We start from the raw sequence: 27,508 nt of genomic DNA on the forward strand, positions 1-27,508 counted from the left end.
ATGAATACGTAGTTACAACATCGCCTGAACTCGTAATTCATCACTTCTGGTAGATGACTACATCGCCACATTGCTGGTTAAGGTTATGGTATCTCCTTTCATCCTACATCACATATTCATCATCATCTATTTACCTAATTATCACCACCTTTCTATAATCACCTATCTCTCATCATTTTATTTCATCACACACCAACTATTTCATCTACCCATGTTTCATCCGCAACATATTTGTAGATATAAAATAAATATACCGTTTAAATCTTTTAAAACATGTATAAAATCGTTTATCCAGCATAGACAACAAGTATTCAAATAATATGCACACATAGCACGTAATTTATATAAAATACTTCATATCTAGTGTAAGATGAAAGTAACTATATATACCATAAAAATCACATAAATGCTTCCTAACTTCGAACCCCAAGGTTTACTCTACTAAAGCTTCATATTCTCGGCTCTCTGAACCTAGAAGGGTCCAGATCTATCACACCAAAAAGCTCAAGATAGCCCTTCCTCTCACTCTACACCACTCAAGCTCGCTAGGGTTCTCACTTATGGGAAAGGTAGTCGCAATTGAAGGCCATAAGTGCCTTTAAATATGGCTCGGACCCAAAGATTTAGGATACTTAAATGATGATACCTGAAAATCCGGATGTTACATTTTGTTTTTTTTATTTCATAGATTTCTTTATCAACAAATGTTGCTACAATTAAACAAAAATAAATAATTTTGCTAAAACATAATACAATAGGAAGTTTGTTCACATTTAGTCATTGAACTTTTTAGAGGGAAACGAACTTTCGATTTTGTTCACATTTAGTCACTAAACTTTTTTTCGTTATCTATTTGTCACTAAACTATTAAAACTGTTCACATTTTACCCTTATGACTGGTAACAGCCGGTCATAAGGGTAAAATGTGAACAGTTTCAATAGTTCAATGGCAAATAGATAACGAAAAAAAGTTTAGTGACTAAATGTGACAAAAACCGAAAGTGAGTTACCCTTTCAAGTCATTATCCCTTCTAAAAAAATCTATGAAATTGTACATAGCTGACCGAGACCAAAAATTACTTTTCACTCCTTTGCCCTTCTCTTTCCCTCGACAGACGCTTCTTCATTCAGCCTCCCACCTCGATCATTCAAGCATCCCTACCACCTCGCTCTTTCCTTGCCTTTTTCGCCGTTGTCAAGCCCTACCCCGTCGTCCACCACCGCTCCATCTTTGAGCGCTGCCAATGCCTTATTTCTTCAGCCGGTAAGCTTTTATTCTCCATATGCGAATCAATTTTCGTTCCCTCTGAAATCGATTTATGTGTAATCGGTTTTCTCGCTTCTCTTCTCCATCCTTAAAATCGATTGTTATGTGTAATCCATACCCTTTTATCGATTTTGTTATGATTTGTTAAATCAATGATTATACTTATTTGTTATGTGTAATCCATGTTTCAAATCGATTTGTTAAACTAATGATTTCATTGTTGTAAAGGTTTTTGTGTTCTAGCTATGTACTAAAAGATTCAATCATCAAATGGATTTGTTAAATCCCCGCAACAGCAGCAAGGTAAGCCATTCAAATCTTTTTTGAATTTTTTTGATTTGTGAGTGGCGATTATTGATTGGGTATGGTTTGTTATGTTGTTTTAGGTGTCAACTATGCCTGATCAAGCTTTGCAAGCTTTTATTGACCATGGTGTTGTTGGAAGGACTATTAATCTATCAGAGGTTGAAGGGATTTACATTGCACTTGATTTATATATCAGCTGGAGCTTGAAGGAGACAAGGAGTAGACTTGAATATGTGTTTTCCAGTATTTGATTTGTGTGTACAGACCTCAGTAAAATACAAACAAAATACCGTTTGTGGAAAATACCGTTTGTGGGGTGGGTGATTGTGTAATGGGAATTTTTTGAGTGAAGTAGTGAAATGAAAATGATGAATGGTTATGGCTTTTATATTACTTTACCTTATCTTTAAGCTCACTGTTGTGTGGTGTTTCTTCCATAGATTATGGCTTTTATATTACTTTACCTTATCTTTAAGATCATGGTTTTGTATTTGTATAAAAACTAGATACAAAAGATTTTTACAATAAAAAACCAATTTAACTTTAATTTTGTTTGTGTTATTTAAAAGTACAATGCTATTCATTGGTATTGTAAAAGCATGTCATTATTGGGGTTGAAAACAAATGCATGCTTATGAAATCAAATTTGATACATAAGGGTAATATGGTTATTTTTCATCAATAACCAAAAACAATCAGAGATATAATCAAACAACATTGTTTCAATCAGAAGCTAATTCAGTCAGAACTTCTAACCCAGTCAGTTTTTAACCTAATCAGCTCTAACCTAGTTAGCAACTATCAAACAGCCCGTAAGTTAGCCACATGTGTGTTTTGCCCGATCAATCGCATAACCCCTTGCTATTTAGTGTCGGGTTTGGTCTGGCGCAAACTCTGTTGCTAAAAGTGGTTTCTTTTCTAGAGGTTGTATCTGGGGTATAGTTATCTAAAAAGGTGCTTTAAAATTGCATTTACACAAGTGATTTACCAATTTCTCAGTTAAATATCAGAAGCTAACTCAGTCAGAACCTCTAACCCAGTCAGCTTCTAACCTAGTCAGCTTTAACTTAGTTAGCAACTATCAAACGACCCGTAAGTTAGCCACATGTGTGTTTTGCCCGATCAATCGCATAACTCCTTGCTATTTAGTGTCGGGTTTGGTATGGCGTTGCTAAAAGTGCTTTCTTTTCTAGAGGTTGTATATGGGGAATAGTAATCTAAAAAGGTGCTTTACAATTGCATTTATACAAGTGATTTACCAATTTCTCACTATTGATACGTGGTTAATAACCACATAGCTAACAGTACATTGTTTCTCCTTGAATAAAAAAAAAAAAAATCACATCTTCAAAAAAGAATAAAAAAATATTACTTTCTACTTACAATTGAATTCTTTAAAAAAAAAATGATCTTTTAGGTATTGTTAGAAAATATTATGAAAGAACTTGGGCGTAAATTAACATTTAGGCCTAACTTCAATTCCTTCAATGATAAGTCCTCCCTTTAGTTGATACCCCTTCACTTCCATTAATTTCATTATCACCTCTTCACCTTCTTCTCCAACAAAGAATTCTCCAAGTTCAATTTCCATCCATCCATCTTCTCTCTTGCTTGGACGTTTGCCATCTCCTTCCACCACTAACTTCTCCATCATTCTCCTCCGATTCATATAAAACAAGGATCCGAGCAGTTGTTTTCCTTCATCTAGAGGGCATAAATACGCAGTATTGGAAACTGAGCATTCGTTCATGGAAACTGATATCTCAGATGCAATAGAGTCCAACCCAAATGCGCGATCTGAAACTTGAATGATTAGATAGGCACTGTATGTGGTATTCGGAGATAAATCTTGTGTGCTTATTCTTCCTTCAATATCGATGCTTGATATACTTTTAAGCTCTATCACCTCAGAAAATCTGTACAATTGATGAAAATTAAATGTAAGTTAGCGTATGTTTTCAGAGGATTTTGAATGTCGATTGTACATTAATTATTGTTTATTAATACTAATACTTTGAATGAAAATTAACTAACCTCGATGCAGAATGTGTTGACCAGGTCCAGTGATTTGCTTCATTGCTTAAATAAATGGAAAGTGCTCTTGAGGATAGAACAAAGCTCTTTCTTCCACTTATTTTGTTCAAAGAGAAGCTCTTTCTTCCACCATCTATGAGAACCGAATCACAAAGCTGGAAATAGAGTTCTTTCATAGAAGAGAAGTTGATTTGAGAGTGTGTTCTTGAGAGAATATAAGCAAGGTCAAATGGCAAGAATCTGCCCCAAACAATGTCTGATTCAGCAGCCGATCTCAATGAAGAAGACGCAAGTATTACTCGGCATGAATCTGCGGGAGAAGTCAGAGATAGAATAGTGGAAACACAGTCTTCAGGCAACATGTTCAATCTGTTGGCCATTTTGAGGTTTAAAGATTTCTTAATTTTCTGAGAATGATGAAGATGAAGTGGAGCGTGAGTTTGTATGTGAATATGTGATGGGTTTTAATGGAGGATATATAGCGAGTGAGAGTAATAAGGGGATTCAAAAGGATGGCTGTTTCCGGGAAGCAAGTGGTGTGGTTGAGTGTTGACTGGATGCGGGCAGTATGTCTTGTGCAAGTTGTAGGTTACGAATTACGGACGCTGTACTTTATTGAGTTTGAATGGGATTCAATCAATGATGCGGGTCATACATACTAGAGAGGGATAAAAGTCTTTTTGGATAATATTTAAAAATAATATTCTGTTTATTCTAGAAATAGGAAAAGGTAAATCGTTATTTGTATAATTTATAGTCAACGGAAAGTAACATGGTGGTTTTGGATTTTGGAAGCTATCGGTACCGCGTTGAAGGCCCGATGCCTTTGCTGTTTCCTAACGACTTTCGAGATATATGTAAGGTAGCATATTTTAATTATTATTTTTTTTTTTTGAATGGGTAAATGAGTTTCCCATTTATACCGTTTTTCACCTCCCGGCTACATAGATACTTCCTATCTATCATCTCCAATGTTCATGTTGGTGGTTTACGTGACCACAAACCACAACAATGGGTTGTGGGTCATGGCTGTGGATCATTCTGGTTCCTATCACGAGTAACAATGACCAATGGGAGTCGTTTGAAGAATTTTCCCGTTGACTAACTTGACTAAAATCATGGATCACAATCAAAATACACCTACCCCCTCCCCCCCCCCCCCCCCCCCCCCCACAAAACGGTAGACCAGATGATATTTTTGTGTTAGATACAATTCTCCGCTAATATTCGAACATGAAATCATCTCAATGCGGTTTTATGAATTTGCTCCAAACTAGTTCCCCTATCCAACAAACAAAACTTTTCAACGATAATACCAAACTATATCACCCTATCAACAACCCTACCAATAATAATTTCAACCCGCTTTCGAATACTAAAACTTTTCCAACCACAACCTTCACAACACCTTCATTTGCTAGATTTTCTATTGAAAACACAAAAATTGTAGTCTTTTTTTATTAAATTTATATTTGGTATTTTTATGGTTTCTTTTGTCGTCTTACTTTAATTGAATGAAAAAAATCGGTTTTAAAAAACATTTACATGGTTTTAATGTTTTTGAATTAAGTTTAATTAAAAAAATAAGTAAAATTGTGTGTTAGTGATTAGGATTGGATGGTTTTAATGCCTCATTTTTTTCTTTTCCTTATGTAACTGGTTTGCATTTTTTTTTAGTTTTTTTTAATATTTTTTTGTTTTTTGTAATTTGTAATGTTGTGCTATTTTCTTGCTAATAATATTCATTAATGCTATCAGTTGTTCAAAACAAAAAACAAAAGAAACTAAGACTATGACTTATTGTTTTGTGTATGTATTCACATATTGATTTGTTAGAGCGATGGAAATTTTTTATTGGAAAGTATTTTACTACAAAATGTTAAAAAAGGTTGTTATTAATAAAGAACATAAATACGTATTATCATTTTATTTATTAATTAAACAATACTTTTAATAGGTCTATTTGTGGGTTTTTTTTTTTTTTTTTTTTTTTTTTTTTTTTTTTGGAAAGAGAAGGTCTTTTTGTGATTACATGGAGGGATGTACATATTCTTTCAAGTTAGTGCTTTTTACACATATGTCTAACATACACTAAATATGAAGGTAAAAGGAAAAAGTTTTTGTGAACAAATTAGTGTTTATTTAGTCATCATTCGTTAATTAACAATCATTAGCAATTCACTTTTGCGTCGAAGTTTTCATTAAAATGTTTTTGTCCAAATAAATATAATGCATTGATTTTACATGTTCTATATAATGTCGTGTATCATGTGAATATATATATATATATATATATATATATATATATATATATATATATATATATATATATATATATATATATATATATATATATAGGGTTGAGTTCATGTGAGACGGCCTAATTTTGTAAGACCGTGAGACGTATTTTTTTATTATTTTTTTATTTTTTTATTTAATTCAAGTTCCAAAAATAATATCTAAAAAAAGAATTTTTGGATTTTTTTCGTTTATTTTGCATTTTAAAATTATTTTTTTAGAATATATCAGTGTAATATTCTATTAGAATATTTCACGTATTTTTCAAAAAAAATGAATTTTTTTTTAATTTTTTTTAGTTAATTCAAGTTTCAAAAATAATATATAAAAAAAGAATTTTTAGATTTTTACATTTATTCTGCATTTTAAAATTAATTTTTAGATTATGTCAGTGTAATATTCTATTAGAATATATTTTACTTATTTTTCAAAAAAACGGAATTTTTTTTATTTTTTTATTTTTTGTTAGTTAATTGAAGTTCCGAAAATAATATTTAAAATTTTTTTTTTGGATTTTTCCATTTATTTTGCATTTAAAATTATTTTTAGATTTGTTCTCACGATCTTACAAAATTAGAATGGTCTCAAATGAACCTGGACCTATATATATATATATATATATATATATATATATATATATATATATATATATATATATATATATAAAATCCATTATCATATTCTGAGGGTCTATAACATTTCAATAGGATAACATGTACCATATAATCACATAAATTTCAGCGTAAAGGTATTTTAGTCAATTAACATACATTAAAAAAAATGAAATTTTTGTATTTTGAGGATAATTAATTGCCGTTTTTTTAATCTGATTTTTTTTAAAATAATCCAAATTTATTTTTAATATAATTTTTAATAAAAATCGATTTTATTCTGTCAGAATGACAAAAAATCAACCGTAAACTAGTAAATATATTTTTGATTTTATTCTTGAAGAATATGACTACATTCAAGATATATATATATATATATATATATATATATATATATATATATATATATATATATATATATATATATATATATATATATATATATATATATATATTAAATTAATATGCTTAAAGGCTTATACAATATATTATCAATAATAATATTTTCTATATAATACGGATTTTATTCTTTAAAAATCAGTAAGTACATTAATTCGTAACGAATAAGACTATAAACAATTATTATATTCATTCTGAAAAAAAAAATTCTAACCTATAATGGTTTAAGAAATACATTTAATCTTAAAGATTAAAACTAAACATGGTTAAAAAAAATCAAAATCTAACAAAAACACTAATGCATTCTGAAAAAAATATTACTGTTAACAAATATATTATACATTGTGGTAGAATACAATCTGGTAGAATATACTCTCGTTCTCCGCTTCAAAAACCTATATCCACAAATAAAAAACATAATCAAGTTTTAAATATTAAAAAATTCAGTGCATTCTAACATTATAAAAACTATAAATTCTGATAGAATGTAGTAGAAACTACAAAATTTGACATGTCACAACAAGAAATTTTGTGCCTTGTAACTATAACAGTTAAGTCAAATTATGAATCAAAGACATAAGAGCATGTATGATGCATACTCTATAACAACAAAATTTCAATCAAACACATCATACAAGTACTACAAATAGTCAACAAGCAATTGGAAACCCTAGAAGTCCTTGTTTAAGTCCATTTTGGACTAGGACTTCCTTATTGGGCCCAATGGACCAATAAGCTTCCAATTTGACTATCTTGGGCTTAGAACTCTTGAATGGGCTCTAATTGGACCCACTTTCATTTATTTCAATATTTTGGTCCATATTAGGCCTAGAATGAAATAAATTAATTATATGAACCATTTTGGACCATAATTAACCTAATCTAGCCTAATAAGTCATAAAAATCACATTTATATTTTTTTTAGGGCCAAAAATCATCCAACCTAGCTATAACATGGGCTTAAGGGCAAAAAGCCCAAGAACCTTCTCTCACCCTCCCCATTCTCGGCCCAAGCCCAAAAGAAAAGGAGAGTTGACTTTGTGAGTGACACCTCATACTTGTTCAAGGGACATCCTGATGGGTTTTGGTCATAAGACATCCTATGTGCTCATACAAACCCTAATGCTTGGATCTAGGTTTCTCTATTGTACATGCTTTGAATCCAAGACTATAAACCCTAATTCTAGCATACATATAATCATATTAACATGAGAATAAGTTTATAGTGTTACCTTGATTGTTATGTAGCAATAACAATCCCAAATCTCCTTGTATTGACTTTGGAATGCTTAGAGTCACAAGTGTCACTCCTCTAATGGCTCACAAACACCATAAGCAAATGGAGAAGGTATAAGGAGAGAGGTGAGAGGTTAGAATTCGTATCTAGGACCTCTTGGGAAGGGATACACGAATTCATAGCCCTAGGGGTGTTTATATAGGTGTAGAGATAGGGTTTCAGTCATTATCCTTATCTAGTTGATTATCCATTAAGCAACCAATAAGATAATCCTTGAATCCTTATCATACTCGAATTCTAAGGGATTTACACCTCAAATTCGTTCACCATATATATAAGGTAATCCATACCTTATTTTGTAACTATCACATAATTACAATTCAGCCCCTCTAGTTTAATTAATTACATTTGATCACAAAACTAATTCTTAATTAATTATTGACCAATATTAATTAAACAAATATGATTTCTCCTTTAATATATTATTCTTATAACATATTAATAAATCATATTATCCTCTCTCTCTTTATTCATTTCTCCAATCAAGTTGCTTTGGTGAAGGCAACCCAAAAGGACCATGCACCATCGGGTCAAGTACATACCAAAATAGTTATGGACTTAGACACTAATCCAACAGTCTCCCACTTGGATAAGTCTAATAACTATTCTGCGTATGACTTCAGATCCTGATCTGCAATCGTAGCTTTCCAAAGCCGCTGTCAACTCTGATCATATCAGATACGCGTGTCCTTAGATAAGGGATCATATATTCCTCCATTCTAGATATCGTATGAGATATGATTTCAAATCATTCTCTTTGTACTATATCTCGATTTCCGATTTATGACGACAGACTAATTGAACAAATCAAATTAGCCCTAGCCCGGCCGAGCATTTACGTATGTCATCACTAAACCATCAAGGGGCCCAAAGATATCGCTTTTATCCTACCTTGGATAAAAGGAACGGATAAACTTTGATACAATGCTCGCTTGCAATCACTAACCAAATCACACACAACAATATGTTTTATAACACCAAGTTACTAGTGCGTTTACATATTATCAATGTGCAACCGATTCGCAAGATACAACTCACACATCTCGGTTTCAAGAATATAAGATGTTATCGTCTCACCAATCACTCGTAATACAATTCATGGAGTGATCCAAGTGAGCGTGGGTTTAATCCAATGCTCAAATCATATTCATAAGCACTCATGAACGTTGCAGCAAACATTTGCTTATGTCTAATACTCTTCTAGACAATCCACACACCAATTCACGACAGTCTTCATTCATATCTACTTCCAACATATGAACGACTGTGGCCCGTTTGAATAATTCGATTATTCTTAATAAACTCAATTATTCTGGAAGTCAAAACATGCAAGGTGAAACACAAGAATAATACTAATCCCATATGGCCTCAAACCTTTGAGTATAAACAAAACACGTTTTATTTATCACCATATCGATTACTCATTATTTGTCGTTTCGGGTAATCAACTTCGCATTTTAATTCCAACACTTGTCCCATGCTCCTAGTATGCACACAATGTTTACCTATGGTTCTTACTTTTGCGAAATAGACAAATTGAACACATTTCCAATCATTCTCATTTTACAACACCAAATCCATTTTCTTAAGTGTAAGAATGTCAAATTCTTGTTATTTATAGAATATACTAGATTCTAACACTTTATGCAACGATCCTTTTGTAATGTCACTGCACCAAAGTCTCAAGGACTATTGCCAATGATATTACAAATTCCTTTATCGGAGATTGTTACAAGACAATTCCTCAGATATGATGTCTCTCTCTCAAAGTACATTCCTTTGAACATCCTTTTGCATAAAAGTTTCTAATCTAGACATAGATTTTCAATATTTACTTCCCAACATGGACACACTTCCATATTTTCCATATGACAACTCATTCTTAATAGAATCTTATCTATTCGTAATGATGTCGATATTGTCCATCCAATATGGAAACACTTCCATAATTTCCAATACTATACTTCCAACTACTCGCAAGCGACCAATCCTCGTCGAACTTTGGATTGTCCTTTGATAGTTGTTTAATTATTTTTGTCAAAACCAATTCTAGTCCCTTTTCCCTCTAAATGCACTAGACATTTGGAAAATTTTAGAATGGTCAAACATTAAAGCATTCGCAATCGATCCTATACCCGAAGCGTATGGGACACGATGCATAATGTTTTATTTGCTATGTTCTCAAAACTCGAATTGCGAAGAGGAATGCCGTAATCACAATCGAAATTTTAAGAACACACTATGTACCTTTGACTAAATTTATCAACATTTCGCAACCTAATCCTTTAGATTTGAAATGAAGCATAATATTCTCTCCCTTAATTATAGCAAAACAACCTTTCAATTCTTACAACTTTGCAAAGTATGACTCTTGTTTTCTATAATTAATATTGCCAACTATGCAATACGTGCCTTAATAATCATACAATCATAACATTTATGCTCCCACTATCATGATGATTATTATAAAACATAACACTTATGCTCCCACTAGCTTCGACATGTATTCATAAACATCTTAACTTTCAGAAAAACAATACTTATTGAATTTCTTAAGTTCATGTTTCTAATACTTAGTGTTTTGATAATCTTTTATCAAGGCTTCTTGAACTTATACACTTTTGCCTTAGATAGTTCATATGTGTGTCTTAACAATTAAGACTAATTGCCAAACCTCACAATTCAAATTATGGAAAGGGATGTCGTAACCATGATCGAATTTGAGAATACAATTTTACAATCACTATCTTTTAAAATCTTTCTTAGTGAAAGCATTTTCTCACAATCATTTTCATGAAGGAGGAAATCTTATGACACTTAGATTTAAACGGTGTATGTGTTCCTATCCATGAGAATTTGTTAAAACCAAAGTTTACGACAAATTCAAACTCATATGGATCGAACTTTCTTAATCTTGATTTCTTGCCTTATGGTAGCACAGCTGCCCACCACATCTTCCAAGTAGTTAAGCATCTTACTTTTTTCCTATCAATGTACCTTTCATTGATCAAGGTCCTTGCCTTTTACGCATTCAAATGAGAACTCATAGGACTCACATGCATAATTAACTCGATTGGATTGGCACAGAAACAAAATAATGTCTTTACGATAGGTTGTAAACCTCAACTCGTGTGCTAGTGATGATCGATAAGGTTTATTTGATTTGTTCTTGAAACTTTTCGAGACCATTAAGACTCCCACTGACTCCTTGACATATAAGATTCTTTTGTCAATAAACATTTCTTGACAAATAAATTTTCAAGAGTTAGTGTAGCTTGTATCAAAACACTTCATAAATTGGTCATAGTTGGTCTTTGTCTTATCCAAGACATCACAACTTTCCACATTTGATGAATGTTATAAACCTTTAATACTTTTTACTCATTGTCACAATCTTAACTTTAAGACTTGTTATTGGAACAAAGTATGATTGTCTTCTTGATTTGACCATTTCATCAATCTTTGATTCCTCTTCTTGGACATACAATTGTACCAAGATTCACTTAGAGGATCAATTGAGATATGGTTCTTAATCATTAAGACCTATCATAAAGCATAAAAGCCACTCTCCCTTCTTCTTAGAATGGAGAAACTCTTATCTTTCTGCCTATTTGATTCTTCTTATTCGTTTTGCTATTGATCTAAACCCTTTAATCAATTCAAAATTACACTTAATCTTGTAAGTATAATCATATTTACTAAACCTTCAGTAAATGATGACGAATATCTTTGTTACTCTTATGGTGAACTTGATCAACACACAACTTTGTGTACTCGATCTCCTAGTCCTTCACTTGACACTTTGTCAACGAATTAGTCTAATTATCAAATATGAAATTTCTCATTCATCATGCAACCACGTTGTATGATTCCAAGTTTCTGTCCAATTGAAACTTGGGCGATGAGAAATTCTTGACTTTCCATAATACAATAAGAAACAAATCCATTATTGCTAATAATTTTAACATCAATTTTTCATACACGCCATTGTAAGGATAAATAAATAAAATTTAAAATCAAAATTTATTTTATTGCGGAAAAATTTGTCCTTCACAATGCAACTCATTGAAAAACTTATGCGAATACATCTTTCTTAGCAATCTAATTCTAACTCTAAGTAGTAGCTCAAGAATCTAATCTTCGAGAAACGCAATCAAAATCCATTCCTTCACGGTTAGATTCTGCTCACTTCTTCCCTTAAGCTTCTTTTCTTTTCTTTGATCCTTCTAAACATCAATTGTAATCTTATCACATTATGAAGCTTAAAAGAGTTAGTCAATGGATTTTACCTAAATTAGAGCCATACATTTCGACTCTCCCATCTCTTAGATCTCTTAGGTAAATAAGGCAACTTCATTTCCAATGCCCCTTCTCTTGGCAATAAAAGCAAATTGACTCTTTTTGGAACAACACATGGAACTACTTCAGACATCGCCTTTCTCTTATGATCAAACTTTTTGATCATTGCATGTCTTTCATTGCCATTGTCTATATCCATAGAGGTCTTGAAGGCAGATTCACCAATCAACTTTGCTTTTCTATTGCGCCAAACCATTGTTGGTGAGATCTATAAGGGTCACGTCGTGGTCTATCATATAGTACTCTCTTGCGAACTCACTACATGAGTTAGGAAGTGACTGAAGAACCCAATCAACAGCCATCACTTCACCGACAACGGATCCCATCATTCTTAATCTATCAATGTGTGACTTCATCCCTAAGACGTGTGCACACACCGACTTGCCCTCTTTATGTTTACTTGCCAAAAGGGCTTGAGTGATATTGAACTTTTCAATTTTACAATCTTGTGGGTTAGGGAGAATAATTGGAGGAGGAGGAGGAAGTGAAGCATGATTTCTTGTTCCTCGATCGAATCGTGGAATATCATCTTCATGTGGAATGCTTGTTCCACGGGATTTGAGAAGACCATAGTTGTCGAACTTTGACATCGGGAGAAAAAAAAATTCAAGTTAGTTGATTGATTGAGTCCTTGGTAAATCACCCAAATGAAATTCCAAGGCTAGGACCCAACACAATATCCTACAACTCGGGAGAGGGATGCCGTAACCCAAATCGCAGAACATTTGAAGGTAAGTGAATGACGATTCACTAGTTTCCACCACGAAAAAGAAATTTAAGTTTTTAAATCTATGAAAACTCCTAGATCCTTTGAGATTCATTGAACATTTCAATGGCATGTTTAAATCTCGATATGCCCCTCTTGTTTGTGACTGGGATGCCGAGGATCACAAAGCGGGTGTGAATAACCATGCAAACTACATGGTGCCCTCACATGTTACAATCACCTATTCGATGTGCCGGTAAACCACACACGCTCCACCGAACTATGACAAACATTGAGTCACCCTTTGCTACCTTCGCTTAGAACCATTTAGTGTGCCGGTAAACCACACACGCTCCACTAACGTCTTCGCAAGGGCACAAAGTGTAATTTCATGGAATTGCATCAATTCACTTTTGCCTAAGTAACTAAGATTGGGAATTTGCGAAACATTTAGTTACTTTGTATTTCATTATACTTATAATGGAAGGTTTCGTCCTATCCTACCCGTTCGGCTAACGACCCTCCACTAGTCAAGAGTGCGGTGGGTAAGAGTGGATACCCATTCAATCGTCATTTTATAGGCAATTTCCTTAAACACCCCTTACAGACCAGCTTCGTGAATGAGGCCTACTAACGGTAAGACTGACTTTTACTTATACATATATATAATGTTAGACTTTTAATGTTATATATAGTATAGGGTGTACTTTATACTTTTAAAATACTATATGGTTAACTTTAACAATTACACTTTTAATTCAATTAAAAGGTTAACCTAAACTTTTATGGATTTATTAAACCTCTTTTAATTATACTCCTTAATTAATTAATAAAACCATAAGGGTGTGATTTGAACTTTTCAAAACATTACTAGAGTTTTAGAATTTAACATTTCTAATTAACCTTTTAATCAACATTAAATTCCAAAACTTGAGGGCAAGTTTTGAAACATTTCAAAACATTAGGGTTTTAACTATTTAAATTTCAAAACAACAAAACTTTTGGGGTTCAAATTTAAACTATAAAACCTAAAGGGATAAATTGAAACTATTTCACAAGATAATTCAAATCTAAATTACAAATAATCAAACTTTATCTAATAAAACAAGTGATTATCTAAATTTTGAAAATTATCTTCTATTTTGGTAAGGATAATCACATAATAATGAAAAAATTCGGATTTTATCACAAAAACAAGTTTATGGTAATTATCCAAAACCAAAACAGGAAGAAAATCGCGAATCTGAGCTGTCAGACCCTTTGACTCGTCGAGTCTGGACCTGGACTCGTCGAGTACAGCTGACTCGGCGAGTTCACCAAGTGACTCGGCGAGTCAAACATTCAGAAACTCAAAAAATCGATTTTCAGTGCTTATTTCGATCAAATATGCATCAATACAATTGAAACCAATCTAGTCTCTGATACCACTGATGGGTTTTGGTCATAAGACATCCTATGTGCTCATACAAACCCTAATGCTTGGATCTAGGTTTCTCTATTGTACATGCTTTGAATCCAAGACTATAAACCCTAATTCTAGCATACATATAATCATATTAACATGAGAATAAGTTTATAGTGTTACCTTGATTGTTATGTAGCAATAACAATCCCAAATCTCCTTGTATTGACTTTGGAATGCTTAGAGTCACAAGTGTCACTCCTCTAATGGCTCACAAACACCATAAGCAAATGGAGAAGGTATAAGGAGAGAGGTGAGAGGTTAGAATTCGTATCTAGGACCTCTTGGGAAGGGATACACGAATTCATAGCCCTAGGGGTGTTTATATAGGTGTAGAGATAGGGTTTCAGTCATTATCCTTATCTAGTTGATTATCCATTAAGCAACCAATAAGATAATCCTTGAATCCTTATCATACTCGAAATCTAAGGGATTTACACCTCAAATTCGTTCACCATATATATAAGGTAATCCATACCTTATTTTGTAACTATCACATAATTACAATTCAGCCCCTCTAGTTTAATTAATTACATTTGATCACAAAACTAATTCTTAATTAATTATTGACCAATATTAATTAAACAAATATGATTTCTCCTTTAATATATTATTCTTATAACATATTAATAAATCATATTATCCTCTCTCTCTTTATTCATTTCTCCAATCAAGTTGCTTTGGTGAAGGCAACCCAAAAGGACCATGCACCATCGGGTCAAGTACATACCAAAATAGTTATGGACTTAGACACTAATCCAACACATCCATGCATGAAGACCCAAACATCCATGCACTCACATACTTCCAAGTCTAGCTACTCTTTTTCTCCCTCTCTCTCTCTTGCTCTCGGCCGAGTCCAAGCACACACACAAACACATTTCACTCACTTTTCTCTCAAGGAAACACTCTCATAACTCATCCATATTTCGAGATCTAAGAAGGAATTAAGGGGATTTTTACACAAAAGTCATCATCTAAGGTAAGAAATCTCTTAGATCCTTAAGCTAGCTACTTCATTTCATCCAAAAATCACCTCTTAATTCATTCAAACTCATGATCTAGCACCTAAGAAGCATCCAAGCTCGAAATCTTCCAAGGAAGGTTGCTAAGGCCGAATTTCTTCTCATTTTCTTCCAAAAACCGAAACCACACCTAAAGGTGAGCTTCATATCCCCTCTTTTTTGGTTTTTATAAGTTTTGTGGAGGGGGGGGGGGGGAATACAAGCAAATGTGTAGATCTATGAGTATATGTATGCCTTATGTGATTTTTATGCTTATATGTATGATCTTGTGTGATTGTGATGTTTATACTAGCCACAAGAACCTAAAAACCGAGATCTACAATATGAAGAATGAAATAAGTATAACTTATACCATTTCACACTAATCAAGTCTAGAAAAATAATCTAGTTAGTTAATATGAATATTTTTGGACTTAAAAACCCATTTTTGGGCTTAAAATGCTAAAAATACAAAACTAAGGGGGCCAAAACGACAAAATATAAATTTTGAAGGTTGAGATGAGTCTAAACAGTTTCTAATATGTATTTTCTGAATTTAAACACTTTTGAAGGGTTAAAAATGTGAGTTTTAAACATAATGGGCAAAAATGGACTTTTCAGCCTAATAAAGCCCCAAATTGCGAGATTTTTGATTTGGAGGGGCTGAAACTGCACATTTCCATAAAACAGAGGATTACTAGTGTACCAAATCTATTTCAAGGGTCAAAAATGCTTTTCAAATTAAAAAGGGACCAAAGATGCAAAAATTTTCCATTTTGGGTCAAAATTGCAAAAGTTGTGAAAATGGAGGTTTCAACCGAGAAAAATTCATTTTTGAAGGACTTAAGCTGTTTATTAAGTAATTTTGTGCTAAAAATTTCTTTCCAATAAGTTTTGATACTAAAGTGTCAAGAAAAATAGTTTACGGACTAAACTGGAAATTCTTTTATACACAAAGGGTTAAAAGTGTAAATTTTATCCGAGAAAGGGCTTAAGAAGATAAACTCACATTCTTAAAACAATAGATCCCTTAAAATAAAAAAATACGAGTACTACGTCTACTGGCGAAACGTAATAATAAATACACCTTCAACACCAAAATCGTTACCAAACGAATTGATTCGGTCTCGAATCAGTAACGAATCAAAAATCAATAAACAATGATACTTCAATACAGACGCGGAAATTTACGAGAAGTCAATACACCATCTTTGGGCTCGAAAATTTCAAATCGTGCTTGTTGGGCCTAGCTAGCCCAATGACATGATCTTTAGGCCTGAAGGGAACGCACTTACATGTTATTGGGCCATATATGACCTAATTCCGTGTAAAAGGACTTTCAATACATTTATTGTGCTGTTGGGCCCCAAGGGCCCTTTGGTACTGCTAGCAAAGTCGAGAAGTCAAATGTGAGTCGGGCCAAGTGCCTTCCGCATTCACGATAGCCTTGAACGACTTAAGGAAATAACGGGGGCTTCGCACCCTCTTTTCTCCTCGGTTGTGGGGCTATGAGAAGTCAGGGTGGTTGGATTAAGTGAGTAGTACGGACGACGCCTAAGGGACCGTTTGTATAGTTGTAAACTAGTCATTTTCATTAATGCGTGATTATAACGACTCACAACCCATAATTAATCCAATGTCACCTGAAATTATAGAAAACAACGTCGTATCAGAATAATACTAACTAAGACACATAATTTGATGGATTAGGAAAACATCGGGTTTTCCTAGGGAATTCAACACTTTCACCTATGAGATGCATACAAAGTCTAACAATTATTCACATTTACAGAAATCAACAAGCATACTTACGGATATTCACACTTTTTCTTATATACAATACTCTCTTCAGAAAATATCGGATTTTCTGGTGGTTTTCAAAATAATACAAATCATTACTTTTCAAACATTACTTATGAAGTCACCAACATTTCATATGTTGACGTTTTTCCAAAATACTTGTATTCTCAGGTAACAGGTAAATCGAAGAAAATGTATGCAGTGATATCATGATGTTTTGTTTAGTTAATATCAAACGGTTTATGTTTTGGAAATGTAATGCATTAAAACAATGTATTGAATGTAAACAATATCAGTTGTAATATTTTAATGCATGGTGGTGAATGATGTTATGATTCATGTATATTCATTATGATGGTATTCAATTAAGTTACAATAGCCCTCGGACGTTTCCACCGTCTGGTTCGGGTGTGTGACATGACAAATTATAATAAAGAATAAAAACTATAAATTCTGTCAGAATATTGTAGACATTAAAAAATTATAATTCATTCTAAAAAAATAAAACTTTAAATTCTAAAAGAATAAAACTATAAATTCTGAAAGTATACATTTTTTTTTTTGAAAAAATATATAATGTAAAATAAAACAGTAATAAGCCAAAAAAAAAAAAAAAAAAAAAAGGTTAGGTTCCATAATGATAGGGAAATTGATAGTACCAATTAGAATTTCTCATGAAAAATCGGTGGGAATACATGGAGAAGAATAAGTTGAGATTGGAGTGGAAGCAACAAAAAAAGAGGGCATTTATTTACCGTAAAAACACACGTAGCTTTTGTAGGTTTTGTTTATTGTGATTGTTCCATCTTTTCAATTCATTTTGAGGGAACTTTGTTGAAGACGACATGGTGAACTTTGAGCGGCGGCTGAAAGAGGGTCGGTGATGTTTTTTGGGGGACTATTAAATGGGTGATGTAGGGTTTTGTATATAAAACGAAGGCAAAGGATAATGAAAGCGACGAGTATTGTGCATAAATAGAGATTAGATCAATATATTTATTTTGTTTCCTTAGTTGTAGGAATTTAATTAAATGAGTCCATTAATTGAAAGTGCAAATACTCAAAAAAAACCTTTATTATTTTAATAAATTATTTAATTTTTATTAATTTATGATTGGTAATAGTAATTAAAAACATTGGAATATATATATATATATATATATATATATATATATATATATATATATATATATATATATATATATATATAAAGAGAGAAAAAAAAAGAGAAAGATATATTCAAATGTTTATCACATTTATTGTGTCCTAAAATATACTAATAAAAATTTTATAAAAATTAAATTATTATTTAATTAAATAAAGATAGATATTAAATGATTTCCATAATTATATGTATACTAAATGAGTAAATGATAAGTATAATTATAATTCTTTTTTAATGAAAACTAATTATAGTTCATCATTAATGTATAAAAAAGTCAGTGCTTTTTTATCTCATTTCCTACCGTTGGATAAAAATAGATCAAATGGATAGGGTTCATTTAATGTGGATCGATACTGTATAATCATTAACGGCGACGCCTTTAACGGTGACTTGTAACACGTCAATTACATATCGTCGTTAATAGTGATTGTCCCCGCTCCCGTTTCTAGAAAGGATTCTTTATCATAAGTAGCTTTTTGATTAAGGTCGTATTTATATATCTCAAATACAAAATTTCCAGAAAGGATTCTTTAAACTTGGATTTATGCAAGTGAAGAATGTCACACATTTGAGATGCATTATAAATAACGACATATATATATATATATATATATATATATATATATATATATATATATATATATATATATATATATATATATATATATATATATATATATATATACACATAAAAGCTTAAAAAGTTGGAGAGCAGTATACTTTTTTCTCTTTCATCTTTTGCCACTTAACTTTTTATTCTCATTTTAACACCGCAATACTTTTACTACTTTGGCATCTTATAACTTCCTCTCCACTGCCTTTAACTCCACCGTCTTTTATTCTCATTTTAACACCACAATACCTCGCCTGTTTCTTCTTATCTTTCTTCCTTTCATGGCTTCCCATAGATTTGTGATTCCCTTACTTCATTCAGCAACCTCTGTTTCTATCTCTTTCTCTCTCTCCCTTTCTATAGTTTACGGTTTTCGGTTTCTTTCCTCAAGAATTTAAGGTCAGATACGGTGTTGATGTAGAAACCCCATTTTCTTGGCTGTATCAGTTTTGTTAATCATAACAATCGAATATCCCATTAACTTAGGGTTTTTATAATTTTTTCATACCTTGGAAGAGGTTTCAAGCTACAGAATGGGTTGAGAGTTTCGTGGGTTCATTAAGTATATCAAAGCAGCCATCACAGAAAGAGTTTATTTCTTGCTTAAGAAATGGATTGATTCCTTGCAACGCCATTAACAAAATCCAACTAGGGTCGGTTCCAAAGGTATAAATCATACTGCTTATTGTACAGTTACTTTTTTCTGTTGTTCTACACAATTTCTCGATTATTGATTTGGTTGCTTTGATAAATTGTTATAAAGGTGATGGTATTTGAAGCTTCAGTTTTCGAAAGGGTAAATACCTTACAACATGATTCAACGCATTTCACTTTTTTTTTTTTTTTTCAATTTTAAGTTTTAATGATATTGTAAGAATTTTCCAGGATAACATGATTTGCAGTCGTTTCCTCTGCGCTTTCCACAAAGTCTTAACCATCCACCTTCCCTCACTATCTCAGCTACAATTGATTGAGCTAGGGTCTCCAATGGCCTCACGTAAAGAAATTTATAATGAAGACTAAAAATGAAGCAGCAGTGAATTGACAAAGGTAAAACCCAAAGATTGCCATATTTTTATAAATTTAACAATATGTATTTGATTACAGTACCAAAGTACATTGCAACTATATATAAAGAAATATTATGTATATTTCTATTATTAGTAAAGAATGTAATTATGTTGTTATCATTACAACATTTCATTTCTAAGAAACATATTCTATTCATAGTTACCTTTTTCCACTCAGTAACCTTCGCTTCATATTCAGGCTCATTCTTCATGGCTACCACATTGGCTTGCAACTCATTTAGCTTCAAGCCAGGTACTTTCCTTTTAAATTTTTCCACAAATACATAAAAAAAACCATATTTTTCACTTTATATTTTTTAAATCATTAATTATCAATTGTATGCTGAGGCTAATTGACATAAGCATGGAACACCTACTCTTGACACTCTTTCACTTTAGGTAATTATTATTATTATTATATATATATATATATATATATATATATATATATATATATATATATATATATATATATATATATATATGCATATTATATCCCCCTTTTGTGTCTTATTATTCTATGGTGTTGTTTGTTTTTTCAGAGATAAAATGTCTGCAGTCTGCGGACCACGTCAGTAGACCTCTGCAGTAGAAGAGGTGGACCAAACGTCTGAAGTCTGAAAAAAGAAGACTATTTGTTTTTTTTAATATCTGCGGGCTACTAAAATAAATTGAACTATAATTAAATTGATGTTTTTAAACTTCAAAGTGATTTTTTTAATATTTTTATCACTTTGTTATAAATAATTAACAAACCTAGATCAACTTTTATGTATTATTGTATAAAAAATAAAAATAAAAATGGTATGAATTAATGTATATATTTGATAAAAGCCAACAACTTTGGTTGCAAAGTTATAACTAAACATTATAATTAGTAATTAAAGAATTTGATATATAAATGGATGGAAATAAACTTTGATTTTTTCAATTAAATCTATTAAAAACGTACCATAAATATTTTCTAGAGAAATTAAGGATACTGTATTAAATAATTTTTTACAAAATTTGGCAAAAAAATATAAGATTAATTTTATTATGATTTCTTTTTCATATTTATATAAACAACTTCAATGACTATTATTGTAATAAATCTTTATTTATAAATTCGTCAAAAATATCATGTTTATATCGTCGAATGTTTTTTTTTTTTTTTTAAGTTTTGTATTTTTTTTCAAATTGTTTATCATTAATAAAGTTGGAAAAAAATAAAAATTAAAAAAATCTTTAAAAAAATAAAATTTAAAAAAATAAAGATACATATGTTTTTTTTAGGCTAGAAAATGTCTGAAGATGTTAGAAGACCCTGGTCCACATCTGCGCCAAGAAGAGGGCGCACAGACATTTTTAGGTCTGAAGTCTTCAAAAAAACTAACAATATGCGAAGGATAATGCCTGCGCGTGGTCTGCGCGAAGGATAATGCCTGCGCGTGGTCTGCGCGGCGCAGACAGAAGATGCTATGCAAATTTGTAGACAAAAAACAAATACTATCTATGTATATTTAACTTCATATCATATTATTGTTGTTCATTTTTTTAACCTATTTTTTCATCTTCATGAAAAAAAACATTTTTTTTTTCACTATGGTAGGGCTTTGGAGAAGAAGGGACAAGCTCAAAAGTGGGATGAACCTCATGTAGAAACAATCAAAACCGTAAGAAAAATTCTCCATTTTTGTCAAATGACAATTCTACCCTTTTACCTAAAGTTGGTGAATAGGCTTGGGAAGAGTGGATCTACAGTTTGGATCCCCAGCATGGCTCGAAAAGCCACTGTATGGTTTAAGAACTGAAGCGACTCGGCGAGTAGTATGAAGATGGGGATGAACTCGACGAGTTGGATGAACAACTCGACGAGTGTGTTGAAGATGGCCTTGGACTCAACGAGTTTGTTCTTGGACTCGGCGAGTCAAGTCGCGAAACGCCAAACCCTTCAAGTTAAGACTCGAATCAGTGAGTTGAGTGGGGACTCAGTGAGTTGGACAGTGCAGGACTCACAAATCGGTAGACTCGACGAGTCAGGGGCTGACTCGGCGATTCGAGTCGCGAATGAAAGGATTCTGAGCGTATAAACTCGACGAGTCAGTAGGCAGACTCGACGAGTAGGGTTGACCTGGAAGGTTGACTTTGACCAGGACTTTGACTTTGACCAGAGTTGACTTAGTTTGGCTTCTAGGGTTCGGTTTGGAACTAAGTGTATGTTGATATTAGTAGTCGGTGGATGGAGCAGCGGCTCAGAGAGTTGTCGGTCAGCAGCCAGAGGATCATCAGCAAAGTTTAGCAGTGCGGGGTGAGTCTCCTCACTGTTGTATGGGTCTAAGGCACCAATGCCGGCCCATTTAGTTTATGTTTGCTAGGAAGACCCGGGGGTTAGCCTTAGGCATTATGCATGAAAGACCAGGAGGCGGCTCTTGGCCCACAATATGTTATTATGTATGATAGGAAGACCCGAGGGTTAGCCCTAGGCAATATGTATGAAAGACCAGGAGGTGGCTCCTCGCACACTGTATGTCATTTTGTATGAAAGACTAGGAGGTGGCTCCTGACACACTATATGCGGAGTAGCCTAGTAGAGTAGTATGTATAGTTGTCTTTGTGATACTTGCATGAAAGACCAGGGGGTGGCCCTTGGCACCTGTTTGTAAGACCTAAGGAGTGGCCCCATGCTTGACCAGGAAAACCACGTGCAACCCGTGGCATAACCACAAGACTATGTTTGGCACATAGCACCTTAACAAGACTATGTTTGACACATAGCTCCTTACTTGATTATGGATATGTTGGTTATGTATGGCTCTTGGCTAGGTATGGCATGTATGGATTAGCTGGGTTATATGGTATGTGGTATCTGGGGAACTCACTAAGCTTTGTGCTTACGGTTTTCAATTTTGGTTTCAGGTATTTTGTTTTCAAGGAAAGGAGTCGGCTCAATCGCAGTGCATCACACTATGTTTTCCGCACACGAGATCTTTGGGAATTACACTCTAAGATGGTTTTATGATAATATGTTTTGATTACCGACACTTTGGTTTGTCACAAGATATTATAATGAATGTTTTTATACTGATGGTTTTATGTAATAACTTGTTTAAAAATGAAAATTTTGGCCTGAAATTTGGGATGTTACAAAGAGGTTTATAGTCAATCAAAGGAGGTTGTAACTCCTCATGTCGTGAAAATAAAGGAAGCTGTTCACCCTCATTTTCAGGTATAACTTTTATTTTAAATGATGAGGGTATTATTGTCTTTTTGGGACAAGAAATTACAACTTTTGTCCTATTGGTCCAATGCATATCAAACACAGTACAACTTGTCATGTCATGTCATGTCACTAAGGATGTGAAATTTATATAAGGGCGGGTTGAAAAGAAGTTTTGCAAGCCATATGTTGACCAAATTGCCCTTGCAACAAAACCTTACCTTCATATAGCACGGGAAACAATGAGGCCTTACACAAATGAAGCAGTTAAAGTGTATGCCAATTTTCTTGAACCTGCAACTGTATACCATATTCTCAACCTTTTTTTATAATATTTGATTGAAATTCACATTTCTATAAGCTGATCTGAATAAAAAAAATTATGTTTACATGTGAAGGTTCAAGGCACTGTTGAAGAATCACTAAAAAAGCATGAAATTACAAAATCTCTTGCAACTAGGAGTTTGTATGGTTTGCTGTATGTGTTTTCTTTCCCTATCCTTTTTATTTATTTATTTATTTCCATTAAGTGTTTTGTATATAAGTGATGTATATATATATATATATATATATATATATATATATATATATATATATATATATATATATATATATAAATGATGTCACACTTGGAAAGATTGAAGGAAAAGTATATAAAAAAGAAACACTCATGTATATAGTCTACAATATTAAGCCATGTTCCTAATGAGTCCATTAAGTAAAAAGAAGTTCTTGTAATGTTTTTGTTCCCTACTCCAAGTAAAATGACAATACTACTTCTAGTCCCAAAACTTTTTTTATTGCAATTTTGGTCCTTATTTGAGGTTTTTGTAATGTTTTTGTTCCCTACTCCAAGTAAAATGACAATATTTTGGGACCAAAATTGCAAAATTCGGGTATACTCAAGGACCAAAAGTAGTATTTTACTTGTAACAAGATTCTCGGATAAGAAACTAAAATTGCAAGAGAAAATGTTTCAGGACCAAAATTGCAAAAACAAGCTATAGTCAGGGACAAAAAATGTAATTTACTCTTAAGTAAAAGAAAGAGAAGAGAAATGTTGAATTATTATTATGTTTTATCTCCCAAACTTCGGCTATATTATGGCAGCATGCCGCCATACATGGGTGGTTGTTATGGATTTGGGCCAATGAATTTCCCCTTTGGAGGCATGTTTCCCCAAGACCCTTTTGGTGCATGAGGCGTTATGATGCCTTTTTTTTTTTTTTTTTTTTTTTTTTTTTTTTTTTTAATTTCTCTTAATAAGTCCATATATTCATAACTAATATCAGGTTTAAAATTATTCTGTTTTTTTGTTTGATGGATTTCATTATTTCCATGGCAAATTCTGATTCCTTTATTGTTGTAGGCCATCTCTAAAGCAATACAAGGAAGAGAAGTACAAAATCTAGTGAAGGTATCTTTCGTAATTTCATAATCCAATCCACCGTTAAATTGATAAAATGACTCAATGAACAAACACAATGTATAGTGTGTCTGGTAAGCTTCAAATTTATTATTCTATATCTTATTAGTCTAGCTCTGCCATATAAAATATCTATTTTGATTGTCTTTCTCAATTGGATTTCAGTTTCCAACTTCACAGTCGATATGGATTTTTTTACAGTGTTAACCATCCAACAAGAATGGAATGAAGGAAAAAAAATGAAATTATTCATTCCATTGCCAAATGGCATGGAATGGAGCACTCCGTTCTTCGTATTTTATGTTAAAAAAAATTCTAGCTTTTTATCTTCTAACATTGTTCAAACCATCACGAATGGTGCAACTGAATTCCTTCTATTATCATAATAGCGTAACATTGTTGTTCCACAAAATTTGGTTTGCTTAAGTGGTAGGCCTAGCCCAAACAATAGTTGGACTCTAACAATCTGATACACTTCAAATATGATAACATGGAGGCCTAATTATTTAAAAATTCAGTTACGTTTGGAAAAAAATGTTATCAATCTTACAACTGGATAGTATTAGGTCTTTCATAAAAAAAGTTGATCAATTTTTGGACATATGGATGGCATGACTGATATTATGTTGTTATTGATGAGGCTTAAGACTTAAAGTCCAATGTAGGTTTTAAATTTTAAAACTAATATATTAGTTTCAGATTTACTAACTATTTGATTGTTTTCAGGTTTTGTATAATGTCCATAGAGAGAGTTATATGATGCCTAGATTTCTACTCATGGCTAGAACACCTAGTCAGAATAGTCTTATTGACAATTTCAGATTACCAAACAAAACAATGTAAACAACCGCCTAACGGTGCATCTAATTCCCTCTAGTTTAAATCAATGCAATACATTGTTTTCCCATTAACAAAAAATTATATATGTATATATATATGTCAAAAAAATAAAATAATAGAATATTATGACCTTTACATTATGGAATTTCTTTTAAAAGAATTTACAATTTTTATGCTTTGTTAGAAAGTATTATGAAAGAACTTGAAGGATTAAAGGTCTAAACATGATTTAGGCCTAACTTCAATTCCTTCAATGATGAGTCCTCCCTTTAGCTGATGTCCCTTCACTTCCATTAAATTCATTTTCACCTCCTCACTTTTTTCTCCAACAAAAAATTCACCAAGCTCAATTTCCATCCATCCATCCTCTCTCTTGTTTGGACGACGGCCTTCTCCTTCCACCACCAGCTTTTCCATCATTCTCCTCCGGTTCAAAAATAACAAGGATTCGAACTGTTTCTTTCTTTCATCTAGAGGACATAAATACGCAGTGTTGGAAACCAAGCATTCGTCCTTGGAGACCGATATCTCAGATGCAATAGAGTCCAACCCAAATGCACGATCTGAAACATGTATGATGAGGTAGGCTCCATATGTCGTGTTAGGTGACAAATCTTGGGTGTTTATTCTTCCTTCGATTTCTATGTTAGATATAGATTTAAGCTCTATCACCTCAGAAAATCTGTACAATTCATGAAAATTGTAATGAATGTTAGCATATACTTCGTATTTCATCATTAGATTAGATTAAAATGTAAATATCTAACTAACCTTGATGACGAACGGGTTGTCCATGTCCAATGGTTTGGTTCATTACTAAAAGAAATTGAAAGTGCTCTTGCTGATAGAACAAAACACTTTTTCCCACTTATTTTATTCAAAGAAAAGCTCTGCATGGATTAAACAAAACAAAATCAATAACTTAACCAACGAATATAGACTTCCATTCTTCAAAACATAAAATACAATCAAACTTACCCTGATTCCACCATCTATGAGAACGGAATCACAAAGCTTGAAATAGAGTTCTTTTTTGGATGAGAAGTTAATTTGAGAGTGTGTTCTTGAGAGAATAGCAGAGTGATCAAATGGCAAGAATCTGCTCCAAACCATGTCGGATTCAGCAGCCGATTGCAAAGATGAAGATGCTAGCATTAGTCTACATGCATCTGCAGCAGAAGTGAGAGATACAATGGTGGAAACACAGTCTTCTGGCAACATGTTTAATCTGGTGGCCATTTTTAGATTTCAAGATTTCTTGATTTTTTGATGATGATGAAGATGAAATGGAGCGTGAGTTGATGTGTGGATATCTATTGGGATAAAGCGTGGTTTTATAGTAATTGAGATGAAGTATTCAAGTATGAAGTATGTTGTTTCTGGGAACCAGTTATGGCTGACTGGATGTGGTCATTAAAGTCTTTGGCAAGTTGCATGAGAATTATGGAACGTATACTTTATTGCAGTTGAATTGGACTCGGTCAATCAATTTGGGTCATAAATACCCACGGAATATTGTTTTTGTAAGAATGACAAGAGTGGCTTCAAAGTCTATTTGGAATACATTTTAAATTCATTTAATGAATATTTTATAAGATTTTTTTATTTATTTTGGAAAAAAATTTAAACACATGCGCGTATAAGTATAAAGT

General features: G+C 32.5%; 2 protein-coding genes and 2 long non-coding RNA genes across 4 annotated transcripts; 1 reads left to right on the plus strand and 3 right to left on the minus strand.

The window, feature by feature from the left end:
- The first annotated feature begins 1,070 nt into the window (after positions 1-1,070).
- Positions 1,071-1,961, plus strand: LOC145005703 (uncharacterized). The gene is made up of 3 exons (XR_013662652.1): positions 1,071-1,264; positions 1,496-1,570; positions 1,654-1,961. It is a non-coding gene; the product is annotated as an uncharacterized LOC145005703 (long non-coding RNA).
- An 866-nt stretch (positions 1,962-2,827) lies between these two features.
- LOC145004476 (F-box protein VBF-like) lies at positions 2,828-4,068 on the minus strand. The gene is made up of 2 exons (XM_078963407.1): positions 3,608-4,068; positions 2,828-3,489 (listed from the first exon to the last, which is right to left on the minus strand). Exons 1-2 carry the CDS (start codon positions 3,985-3,987, stop codon positions 3,030-3,032), a joined length of 840 nt encoding a protein of 279 aa, XP_078819533.1. The 5' UTR covers positions 3,988-4,068; the 3' UTR covers positions 2,828-3,029.
- A 12,825-nt stretch (positions 4,069-16,893) lies between these two features.
- On the minus strand, positions 16,894-18,424 carry LOC145004478 (uncharacterized). The gene is made up of 2 exons (XR_013662384.1): positions 18,299-18,424; positions 16,894-17,386 (listed from the first exon to the last, which is right to left on the minus strand). It is a non-coding gene; the product is annotated as an uncharacterized LOC145004478 (long non-coding RNA).
- A 7,499-nt stretch (positions 18,425-25,923) lies between these two features.
- LOC145004475 (F-box protein VBF-like) lies at positions 25,924-27,169 on the minus strand. The gene is made up of 3 exons (XM_078963406.1): positions 26,835-27,169; positions 26,628-26,746; positions 25,924-26,538 (listed from the first exon to the last, which is right to left on the minus strand). Exons 1-3 carry the CDS (start codon positions 27,093-27,095, stop codon positions 26,067-26,069), a joined length of 852 nt encoding a protein of 283 aa, XP_078819532.1. The 5' UTR covers positions 27,096-27,169; the 3' UTR covers positions 25,924-26,066.
- Between the last annotated feature and the right edge of the window lie 339 nt (positions 27,170-27,508).

This window comes from Lactuca saligna, chromosome 7 (assembly GCF_052625555.1).
Source record: "Lactuca saligna cultivar CGN05327 chromosome 7, ASM5262555v1, whole genome shotgun sequence".
Taxonomy (NCBI): Eukaryota; Viridiplantae; Streptophyta; class Magnoliopsida; order Asterales; family Asteraceae; genus Lactuca; species Lactuca saligna.